Here is a 12,112-nt window from a genome sequence, read left to right as displayed (position 1 = left end):
TGGAGAAGAGGGAGACCTGGGGGCCACATCAATCTAGAGGCACTCACAAAAGACTCCAATCTCAGTTTACAAAAACCAGGGCCAAAACTCTGAAGGGCCTCAAAATGGAAGGGAAACACCTCCACAAGACTGCCTGTTGCTATGAGTGAATCTCTTTGAACTTTGTGGCTCTCTAATAGTGCCATTTTATTCAGCCTCAGCCTGAAAGGCCGCCTTTGAAGTATTAAGAAGCAGAACCTCGAAGGTAATCATTTCTGGATTATTACCTGAATCACATGCAAATTGGCATAGGACAAATCAGATTAAAGAAATGAATTCGTGGCTCAAAGACTGGTGTGAGAGAAATGGGTTCCGGTTTGTGGGGCACCGTCACCAGTATTGGGGAAAGTGGGATCTGTACCGTTGGGACAGTCTACACCTGAACCGTGCTGGGGTTGGTGTCCTCATGAGCTGCCTAACTAGGGAAGTAGAGAGGATTTTAAACTGAATATTAGGGGCAAGGGATCAAATTGGTGAAGATGTGGTAAACCAAAGAGTAGAGACAAGGCAAGAGAGACAGGTATTAATATGGGAAATGATAAACAGACTGTGCCAGTAAGGGACAGAGAGGACAATTCTAAGAGTAAATCAGCAGATAAGGCTAGACGCTACAAAAATAATGAGGACAGAACTGAAGACTCTATATAAATGCACATAGCATTCGAAACAAAACAGATGAACCGATAGCGCAAATTGAAATAAATAAGTACGTTTTGATAGCCATTTCAGAGACATGGCTACAGGGTGACATAGCTTGGGACCTGAATATTGAAGGGTATGTGACATTTTGGAAGGACAAGTGGTTATGAAAAGGTGGTGGGGTGGCTCTGTTAATTAATGATGGTACTAGCACATTAGAGAGGCATGGCTCAGGAAACCAGGATGTAGAAGTGGTTTGGGTTGAGATGAGGAATGATAAAAAGCAAGAAATCACTTGTGGGAGTGGTGTACAGGCCTCCTAACTGTAACTAATGGTTGGACAGAGTATAAAAGAAGACATAATGGTAGCTTGTCAGAAAGGTACAGCAATAATCATGGGGAATTTTAATCTACGTATAAACTGGAAAAATCAGTCGGGCAAAGGTAGTGTAGTTGAGCTCATAGAATGTTTTCCGGATAGTTTCTTAGAACAGCACACTCTGGAGTCAACCAGCGAGGAGGCTATACGAGACCTGGTATTGAGCAACATGATGGGATTAATTGATAACTTCCTAGTGAAGGCACCCCTAGGTAGGCAGCGATCATAATATGATTGAATTTTACATTCATTTTGCGGGAGATACGAGTGCATCCAAGACTAGTATTTTAAAGTTAAATAAGGGCAACCATGAGGGCATAAAAGCAGAGCTAGCTAAAGTGAACTGGCAAATGAGGTTAAGGGATATATCAATAGTAAGTTCAGTGGCAGACATTTAAAGGGATATTTCAGAATGCACAGAATAGATACATTCCAATTAGAAAGAAAAATTCCAAGGGGAGGGCCCACCATCTATGATTAACTAAAAAAAGTTAAAGACAGTATCAAACTTTAAAAAAAAGCATATAATTGCGCAAAGACGGGTGGAAGGTCAGAAGATTGGAAAAGAGTATAAAGAGTAGCAAAGAATGACAAAAAAATTAATAAGGAGGGAAAAATCAGAGTATGAGAGAAAGCTAGCTAGTAATATAAAAACGGATAGTAAGAGTTTCTATAGATATTTAAATAAGGAAGGAGTTAACAAAGTGAGCTTTGGTCCTATAGAAAGTGCATGTGGGGAATTGTTAATGGAAAGTAGGGAGATGGCGGATGAATTAAACAGGTATTTTGCTTCGGTCTTCACTATAAAAGACACAAGTACCATCCCAGAAATAGCTGTAAATCAGGATATGGAGGGAGGAATTCGGGAAAATTAGAATCACCAGGGATGTTTTATTGAGCAAATTGTTGGGGTTGCGGGCTGACAAATTCCCAGGTCCGGATGGACTTCACCCAAAGGCCTTGAAAGAAGTGGCTAGTGAAATAGTTGATGCATTGGTTTTAATTTTCAAAATTCCCTAGATTCAGGAAAGGTTATATTAGATTGGAAAAAACAAATGTAACTTCTTCATTCAAAAAGGGATGGAGACAGAAAGCAGGAAATTATGGGCCAGCTAGCCTAACATCTATCATAGGGAAAATGTTAGAAGCTACTATTAAAGATGATATATAATGGATAAGGATCAAAGAATGCTTTGTTAATGGTCCATGTGCTTTATTTCACTTCTGAAGGATTGGATAATCCTTCTTTAACAGAAAGTACAGTAATTTATATCATTATCTTTACTAAATGTGAATTGCTTCTTTTTTCAGTTTGAAGCTAAAATAGTAAAAAGCAAAGACGCTTCGAAAGCAGTTGTGAAACAGAAATGTTCAAGGTAATTTTTTTTATCTGTCACAAGTGCAAACAAGTTTTTAAGGGTTATACTACAAATATCATCTTAAGATTAAACCAGACAAGCATGAATAGTGCTGCCTTTCTGTTTTCTTCTGGGCAGAGGAAAAGGAAGTGCTATGCATGCGTTTAAGCACGAAGCCTCTGGCAACAAAATGCTGGTTGTTGTTAAAGAGGAGACCATATGATAGCCTTCCAACATTTAAAAAAGGTGTTGATAGTTTTGAAGCTTATTCTGATCACATTTTATTTTTTGAAGATGACTTTTCACTGCTTACCTAAATTCACCTTTTATGGTGTGTTGAGCTGAAATGGCTTTTCATAGTGAAAATTTTGAACGTTGCTCGATTTTCATATATGTATAAACTAGGGGACCAGCTACTAGGGGAATCCTTGTTATTTTCTTTTACTCCACTTCAGTGGGTTGCTACGTCTGATTCAACATATTAATGTTTCATTTTAGCAATGTGTCTTCTCGATAATTTTTACTTTTAACATTAATATATATTTGAATATTTAAATTGCGCCCATTTTCCAGCAGTTAGTATCCGGCACTTTGGCTAACAGAAAATATAATTTCCAATCTTGCACCTATTTCTCCTTTTAAGAAAGCAGCCTCACAAATACACTGCAGTCTCTGTTGCTGTCATTATTATAATGCATGCTGTGTCTCCATCTTTCCCTTAGCTAGGTTAGAACTTACATTCATTGTCACTCCTGAATTCCTATTTTCTGGTCTCTTTCTCTTTCTTGCTGCAGTCATCTCTAAATAGCAATTGCTCGCTTGTTTTTCCACCTTTTCTGCCATTGTATGTATCTATTTGTTATCGCTTCAATTATTTTTTATTTTCCTAATAGTGCTTCAAAGTTGAAGATTAAAGAAGTCCGTAAGCAAGCCAGAAAACAGTTGAGAAAAGAAGCATCAAGAAACAATGCTGAAAAACAGATGAAAGCAAAAGTTGAAAAGAATAGCAGCATGGAAGAAGCCAATTCTAAAACCGGTAAAAAGAAAATGACATCCATAGTGATTGTTTAACCTAATGATCTAGGAGTTAACATGCCTATTTTTTTTTAAATATTAAGTCAAGTTATGTGAGATCGACTAAAAAGACTAACGCGGGCACAAATTTAAGATTGTCGCAAAAAAGAAATTAAGGGATAGGTCAGAATTATAATGCGGATTTTTTTTGCCACAAACTAGTGTTGAAGTAGGATCCATGTTCTTTTTGTGTGAATTGTACAGGTGTTTGAAAATGTATGGGCAGTGGGAGTTAAGTGGAATTTAATTAGTTACTTTGGGTGGGATTTTCTGGCATCGCCTGCCACCGGGATCGTGAAAAGCGCACACTTAATGGGCCAAATGGCCTGTTCGTGTAGTAACATTATTTAGTTCTAGAAACTTAGTCGTAAATTATATTTTGGGGGGACAGCTTTCAAGCATAATTACTTATGACATTGTTAGTTCATGGCCACAGTGATATCTATTTTGATTATTTTTGATATACCCCATCGGGATCTAAATCTAATTGTCAAATCTTGTCTGGCTAGACTTGATGAACAGAGGAACAGGAGGCAACCATTCAGCCTTGAGCCTGCTCCACCATTCAGTTAGCTCGTTACTGGTCTGTACTGGGTGGTGGTGGGGTGTGTGGGAGAAATTAAATTCCTTGAACTATATACATGTTAATAAAGGTAGAAAAGGAGGTGTAGCCCTTGGTTGCTTGTTTGCCTAATTCACAATAATTGTGGCTAATTGTGATGATACCGTGATAGATGGGAAATAAAGAAAAAAATGAGTGGTATTCTTTGGTGCATTGACATTCTAGATTTTGCTCAATGTAGTCCAATATAGTGCACACAGTATTTTTGGTGAGGTTGTATAGATTTCAAGTGCATATCAATGTTTCATTTTATACCTTGGCTTCCTTAAATACACAGGTCATTCCTGGGATCCTCTTGGTGATCGAATGTTGCAACTGATAACTGAGAACAAGGAACAATTAAAGGCTGGGGTGCAGAATGTTTCGAACCTACTTCAAGCATTGCTTTCATTTCATGTTCTAAGTGAACAGGATTATGACATGCTTTCCGCAAGTGCCTCCAAACCATGCCAGGTTATGGGCCAACTTCTTGACCTCATAGTGCAGAAGAATAACAGAATAAAGACCAGAGAATTCCTCTACACCCTTACCAAGTGCCGAGAGGTTGACAACAAGCTGTTAGATTGGATCAATTGGTTAAATGATGCAGGTAATGTTACGATGCATGCAAACCTGAGTATATGAGCACACAAGCCGTGATACTACATTCTATGAAACTGAAAAATGCCCCAAGAATTAACTTCAGAATGAGGGAATAGTAGGAGAACGGCAAATAAGTGAAGAAAGATCTATTGAACGTTAAAATAAGGTAAAAGTGAACTTATATTCAGTTTGATGTGATGTTTGCAATCAAAGTTCACAGGGCTTAGGTAACTGTTCCCATTTCATCTTTTGGGATTGTATATTTTAACTAAAACTCTTCCAGCAAGATTTTCAGAGTGAGAGAGAGCAAAGTTTAAGAAAAGTAATATGGTTATTTAATATACAAATAACCATTTTTATAGTTTATTACTATCGATTCTGAAGTAGTGATTTAATTACTTACAGGCCGTGAAGCAGCAGAGCTGTTTTTGTCTCGTTACTCAAATTGCATAGAGCAGTTGGACTTGAGCTCTCTACTGGAATTACTGGATGCATCAAAGATTGATCTACCACTGTCTGACAGCGCTAAAGAAATTGTAGAACAATTGAAACAGGAATCGCCTACAAAAACTCGCAGTTTTATATGGATGTTGGAGGAGAAGAGAGAACAATTCCCTTCCCTACAGAATCCTTTAGATGAATATTTTAATGCAATGGGTATGTATTTAAGTGGTGGGTATGTGCTTAAGCAGCTAGCAAAGCTAATACTGGCTCTTCAGATTAGACCCCAGAATATTCCACATTCAATCAGTAGATAGTAACAGGGTGAATATGCAAAAATCAGTATTTCAGAAATCGGTTTGAATGAGGGGGATTGTATTTTTCATTGGAATATTTGAAGAGTTGGATAGTTTTTTGACTCCTTTTCTTCACCTTGCTGCCAAAATAATTGTTACAATTGCAAGAGTGGAAGAGGGCAAAGTGAATATTGAAAATGTAATGCTATTCGCACAAGATATCTACTGATGAAGAAAGTCATCTTAGTGATTTCATCTAGAATGACATTGCATTCCCCCAATGCACCATCTGGTTGCTTCTTAAATTACTACCGTATCCAGGAACCTATTCAATATGTTGTTGATTCTGTGTGAATAATTTGTTATTCCTCTGTTAACCTGTTCCTTATATCAGCCTTAAATTTACCTTTCACTAATTTCAGCCTCTATCCCTTGACCTACTTTTGTAATTATAATCGAGAATAATATTCACGAACTTTTCCGTGCTTTTGGCTGTTTTCTGCACCTCTTAGGATTGGATTTCAGGTGCACTCTTTGCACACTGAGAAACCCAAGCCTCTCCATTCTTTTCTCCTAAGTCAAACTTTTATCACGCTGAGAGGTAACCTTGTTGCTCACCTCTGCACTGCTTCCAAAACTTGTGTTTCCCTTGTTTGTTGACAATCAGAACCAGACACTGTGGGTGGAGTTTTAGGGGGCAGAGCCGAAAATTGCAGCAAACCATTCAAAACTCCATTGACTTCAGCAGGGACGGAAACTCCCGCTGGTGGGAGGGACTGTAAAATTCCACCCTGTAATCCAGTTGTGCTCTTTTTAATCATGACCTCTGAATCACATTCTGCTTTGGTTGGACATGTCAAGCCTTGTGTCTAAGGCTTCCTTAGTCTTAATCTTAAGTCTAAGATTCCTATGAGTTAAAAACAAAAAATGCTAAAAATACCCAGCAGGTCTGGGAAGACCTGTGAAGAGAGCAGAGTTGATCTGTCCTGAAATTCTGTTTCTGTCTCTGCAGGTGCTACCAGATCAGCTGAGCATTTCCAATATTTCTGGTTTTTAATTCAGATTTCTAGCATCTTCAGTGCTTTATTCTTGTATAAGACTCCTAAGGAGTCATTTTGGCTGTGAAAGTATGAAGGGGGTGATAGCAAACTGGCAACAGATCTCCTGATTTTAATTTCCATTGGCTCTGTGCAGTATGTTGCATTCTGTCGTTTTACCTTGGTTCTGAATTCATTCTCATTTAGTGGGTGTCCTTTTCGATGTGAACTAATTCCTGAAAAGTTTTTTTTTCTCTCTGCTAATAGCTTGGGATTTAATTGAATTATTACAGCATTAAAAAAAGTCTTGCAAAAATATGACAAACCTAATTCATGTTATGCTGGCTTATTTATCTCCAGCAAAACAGATGGGAGTGAAACTTCCTCTCAAATTTTTATTATTGGGGGGGTGGGGATGGAAGGAGAGAAGTTTCCAATTGTGAATGTAAGCATGCTGTATAGAACTGTGTATTACTTTGTTAAAGCACTTGTATAATTTATGTATTTTCTACTTAGTTATTGGTTCCAATCATGTTACATACGACTTTGCTTCATTCTGGATTAATTCTTTTAAAACATTCTTTCTTCTGTAGATGCTCCTTGTACTGTACTAAAGAAACAGGAAAATGAAGAATTATCTGTAAGTTATCTTACATTCTGTGCAAACCTTTAATTTAAGATTGATTCCAAGTGAAAAATCAAAGATTCGAATAGTTCATATAATAGTTACTTCCCAGATCACCACAGTTTATTACTGGAGAGCACTGTTGACTGTCAGATTTTGTTGTCTAGCCCTACCTGGGGTTATGTTTATAATGGTGGTCAGCTGTTTGTGAGAAATACAATCCAGTTATTGGAAATAATGCAGTGAAGTGTAACTAGATTAAAAGTTAAGTTTAGGGACCTGACTTTGGGGAGAGGTTTCAGTAAGCTGGAATGTTTACAGTAGTTGGGCTGACAGATACTCTCAAAAATTACATTTGTATATCATGACTTCAAAACCTTCCAAAGTGCTTCACAGCCAATCTAGCACATATAAAGTGTACTCACTGTTGTATTCTGGGGAAAGGCAGCAGCCAATTTACACACACCAAGAACCACAAATAGCAATAAAATAATGACCAGATAATTTTTTAGTGTTGTTTGTGGAATATATGTTGACCCAGGAGTCTGGAAGAAATCCCTTGCTCCTCTTCAAATGTTGTCATGTGATCTTCTACACCCAGCAAAAAGGTTAGATGGGACCTCGATTTAAGGTCTCAACCTAACAGTGGCACTATGAACAATGCAGCATCCCCTCAATAGTGCACTGAAATGTCAGCCTAGATTGTGCTTCAGCTTCTGGAGTTAGGCTTGAGCATGACCTTTTGACTCTCAGAAGAGAAATGTCAGTGAAACGAGGCTGACATTTGTTAAGTCCTAAAAGACATAATTGAGATAGACCTCAATATATTTAGCATAGCCATGGATTCTTCAAGAGTTCTTGGGTTTTAACTTGGAGGGAGGATGAAAAGACAATTTATATTTAATTACTTTGCATGCTGGAAGTGAAATGTGTTGTATGTATTGTAGACGGCCAAGGGAGGAAGTCTATGAGTGAATTGGGATATGTACTGGATAAAAGTTTCATAGCAAGATATAAGAATCGTCATTGGATGTGATATTTGCTAGACACTGAGACCAACCAGTTGGACTGCAGTGATTTCTTTCAATATTCCATTATACTGTAAAATACCACTGGAAAACAATGAAGCAGCTGGGTAAAACGGTAGCATTACATTTAAAGGTTCTTACACATCCAGCAAGAAGAGAGGCTGAATATTGCTCATTCATTCCGTGATTAAAACCTGTATCACAATGCATCATCATTTCACTATGAGCAGATCATTGTGCATCTGAAACCATGTAATTGTTAAGGATGATGGAATTGCAGTAATACAACAACATTTCTAGTCAAGAATGTATTGCGTGGACCTGTAGTTATCACTCAAGACTCACTCACTCATGTCTAGACTTAAAATTTTTAGCAATACAGGAAAGAGAGCCTGAATCGGCACCTTCAGAAAAAGTAACAGGAACAAATGATCTATAGCTCTTTAGTTTGTGTGTCACACACAGTTTGGTTTTGTTGATTTTATGGCAGCAGCATTTTCTTTCCTATCTTACTGAAGATTTAAGTCCAGACATGATTGAATGAGTCTTCAGTGATAACTACAAAGTCCGTTCCATACACTCCTGACTGGAATTTTTATTACGTTACTACAAATCCATCATTCTGCTGAAGAATAACTAAATTTTAAATCAGCAAAAACATACAAGAAATGTTAGGAGAGCCTGGTGGTATTTTAAAGCTTAATTCAAGAAGGTAATTTAGACCAAAATATTAAAAAAATTGGGCTGCAAGTGAACAATTGAATAAGGTACGATTAAAAATGTATATTTCTTGAGGGATGACCATTCTTAGTTTCAGTGCACTGTATGTATAGCTGTTTATGGTTCTGATTTTCCTGCAGAACATTGGCCTTAAAAGTAAAATTAGAAACAGAAAAAAGAAACCAAAGGATTCCAAGGTTAGTATATTTTGATGATAAGTGGCTATCTAGCTTTCATTGGTTTATTTTAATAGCAATATGTGAGAATGTCTGAGACGCCCTCCTTTTGAGAATCTCCCCCAGCATTTTATTGGATTATCTCACAATTATTCTGAATTGTGGAGATGGGCAGTCATTCTGGCCCGATGCTTGCACCAGTCCATCCTGAAACTGCCCACCAGGATGCAGCTGAGTGAAGGCTGCTGTGTATCTCTGATTTTTCTTCTCCCTTTACCTGTGGTGGAAATCCCTCTCCTCTGCATTTATGCTTCGCCAAATATAGTTACGGTAGTAGTTTCCCTGTATGGTTGACCAGCAGCCCTTATTATTATTGCACAATTTTGTCATATTTTTATCTGTGTTAACATTTTTACTTTTTAAATGTTCAATTTTGTCCTCTCTTTTGAAAGCGCTAGCTCTTGCTACCTTAAGCACTGACATCCCTTTGGTACCTCATTCAAGTTGCCATTATTTATACAGTACCTTCAAAGTTGTAAAATGCCCGCAGCTCTTCACAAGAGCACTATGGAGCATAATTTGACACCGAGCTGCATGGGATATTAGGGCAGGTGGCCTAAAACTTGGTCAAAGAAATAGATTTTAAGAAACATCCTAAGGGAGGACAGAGAGATAGAGACGTTTAAGGAGGAATTTCATGAGATTATAGCCTTGGCATCTGAAGGTACAGCCACCAATGGTGGTGCGATTAAAATCAAGGATCCCCAGGATTACAGGAGCGCAGATATCTGGGGTTGGAAGAGATTGCGAAGATAGAGTGGGGTGAGAAAATGAAGGGATTTTAAAAGCAAGGCACTACTTAACCAGGGCACAGTGTAGGTCACCGAGAACAGAGATGATGGGTGAATGGGGCTTGGTGCGAGTCAGAACATGGGCAGCTGAGTTTTGCGTGGCCAAAGTTTAGAGGATAGAATGTGGGAGGCCAACCAGGATTGTGTTGGAATAGTCAGGTCTAGATACACCTCATCTATGCCTTAGTTAGCAGTAGCAAGTGAGGCAGGGATAGTGTCAGGTGATTGTGGTGAAGGTGGAAATAAGCAGTCTTTGTGTTAGAATAATTATGTCGTCAGAAGCTCATTTCGGGCTCGAATAAAATACCAAGGTTGCAGAAGCCCCCAGGGAGAGGGATGGGGTCATTAGCTAGGAAACAGCTTATGGTGGGGACAGAAGGCAATGTCTTGGGTTTTCTGAATATTTAGTTGAAGGAATTTCTGTTCATCCAGTCCTGGATGTCGGATAAGCTGTCAGCATTTAGAGACAGTGGTGGTAAGGTAAAACAGGGTGTCGTCAGCATGCATGTGGAGTCTGACGCAGTGTTTTGGGTTGATGTCGCCAAGGAGCAGCATGTAGATAAGAAACAGAACAAAGGCTAAGGATAGATTCTTGGGGAGTAGCAGAGGTAGCAGTGCAGGAATGTGAGGAGAAGGGATTGCAGGCGATTCTCTGGTTGCAGTTAGATAAGACTGGAACAAGGCATGTGCAGTCCCACCATTTGGATGACGGAGAGTTGTTGGAGGCGGATGATGTGGTCAGCCATGTCAAAGTCTGCAGGCTGGTCTAGAAGGACTAGGAAGGGATAGTTTACCTTTGTCACAGTCACATAGGATGTCATTTGTTAATTGAAAAGAGCCATTTTGATACATTGGAGGGATACAAACATCGAGTTCCAGGAAGGATAGACATGGATGTGGAAGGCAACAATGCGTTCATAAACTTTACAGAGAAAAGAGAGATTGTAGATGGGGCAGTAGTTTGCAAGAGTTGGCAGGATCAAGGGTTTTTTCAGGAGAATGATGATGATGATGACAGACTTGAGGGAGAGGGGGCAACACCTGAAGAAAAAGAACCGTTAACAATATCAGCTGGGAAGGAAAGTTGAAAGGTTAACGGTTTATTGGGAATAGGGCCAAGGGAGCGGGAGCAAGATCTTGTGGACAGCTATGAGTGCGGAGAGAGTATGAGAGAAGATAAAAGGGAAAGATACAAGTTCAGAGCTATGGCAGGAGATAAATATAGAGGACATTTGGCCAGGTGCACTAGGGGAAGGGAGGGATGTAGCAGGGGAGTTGATTCAGTAGCCTTGATCTTAGTGACAAATCCACGAGCTTCTCACACTTGTTGGAGATAAGGATGGAGGATACGTTTAAGAAGGTGGCTTTCAGTAGGGATAAGAAGCATATCTTTGTTCCATGATTATTCTGAAATCCAGAGAACAGGACCCAATGGTGCATTATGTGATCCAAGCCAGATCTGACAGTCAATGGTTAAACCAGTTGTCACCATATCTGCTTAAATCCAAATACCCTGGGCTTAAGGGAGGGAAGTTGAGAGCCATAACGGGGAATGACCAGGGTGAGTGAAAGCATAATAGTTTTAATGAGGACTAGGGCATGAAATATGGGGATGAGGGTATGTTTGAGCAGATGGTAACTCAGAAATGTCAAGGTGAATAGAGGCCAAAGGTAGACTTTTGGGATTTTAAAAATACGGTTGTAAGTAAATTGAGAGAGTGCTTTTTTTCTAGAGATTGACAGAGAAAGAAGTAGGGTTTGGTACAGGAAAAGGGATTTGGGAGGAGAGTGATACATAATTAAGTGAGAGTCTCAAGGTACTTAAAGTTGAGATTGGTGAAGTTTTGTTAAAATATAGTTGCAGAATGATTTGGAGAGGAGATTATAACAAAACAAAAAAAATTGTCGAGCATGCCAAAATGCTGGGGATGGGGAGCAGAGGAGAAAACAATGAATCAGAAAATGTTCTGTAGAGTTTTGGATTGTTGCCTTTTGTTTTGTTGTTGAATTTTTCAAATGAATATGCTTTTAAGAGAAGTAATGTCCTTCTGCCTTTTATTCAATGAAGAAAAAATTCACATCAGAGATTCTTTAGGATTATGAAAAGGATCGAAATCCAAAATATTCCACCCAGCTAGAATTAGTAAATCTTGAGCCATTATAAAACAAGGTTACAATGTTGGGGTCTCTGTGTCTTTCATGACTGCAGTTTTTAATCTTGTTCTCTTCATACTGGTTCTTTAAT

General features: G+C 38.7%; 1 protein-coding gene across 1 annotated transcript in view; it reads left to right on the top strand.

Moving 5' to 3' along the window:
- The window catches only part of ttc3 (tetratricopeptide repeat domain 3), a 120,022-nt gene that overhangs the window by 71,328 nt on the left and 36,582 nt on the right, over positions 1 to 12,112 (top strand). Inside the window, exons 22-27 of the mRNA XM_078560306.1 lie at positions 2,369 to 2,433; positions 3,309 to 3,451; positions 4,389 to 4,700; positions 5,099 to 5,350; positions 7,061 to 7,107; positions 8,981 to 9,037. Coding sequence (XP_078416432.1) covers positions 2,369 to 2,433; positions 3,309 to 3,451; positions 4,389 to 4,700; positions 5,099 to 5,350; positions 7,061 to 7,107; positions 8,981 to 9,037 — 876 coding nt within the window. The remainder of the gene's footprint in view (positions 1 to 2,368; positions 2,434 to 3,308; positions 3,452 to 4,388; positions 4,701 to 5,098; positions 5,351 to 7,060; positions 7,108 to 8,980; positions 9,038 to 12,112) is intronic.

The sequence above is a fragment of the Cetorhinus maximus genome, chromosome 16, assembly GCF_964194155.1.
Source record: "Cetorhinus maximus chromosome 16, sCetMax3.hap1.1, whole genome shotgun sequence".
NCBI classification, from domain to species: domain Eukaryota; kingdom Metazoa; phylum Chordata; class Chondrichthyes; order Lamniformes; family Cetorhinidae; genus Cetorhinus; species Cetorhinus maximus.
The sequence above is the reverse complement of the archived record's forward strand: the minus strand, read 5'-3'. Positions and strand labels throughout refer to the sequence as shown.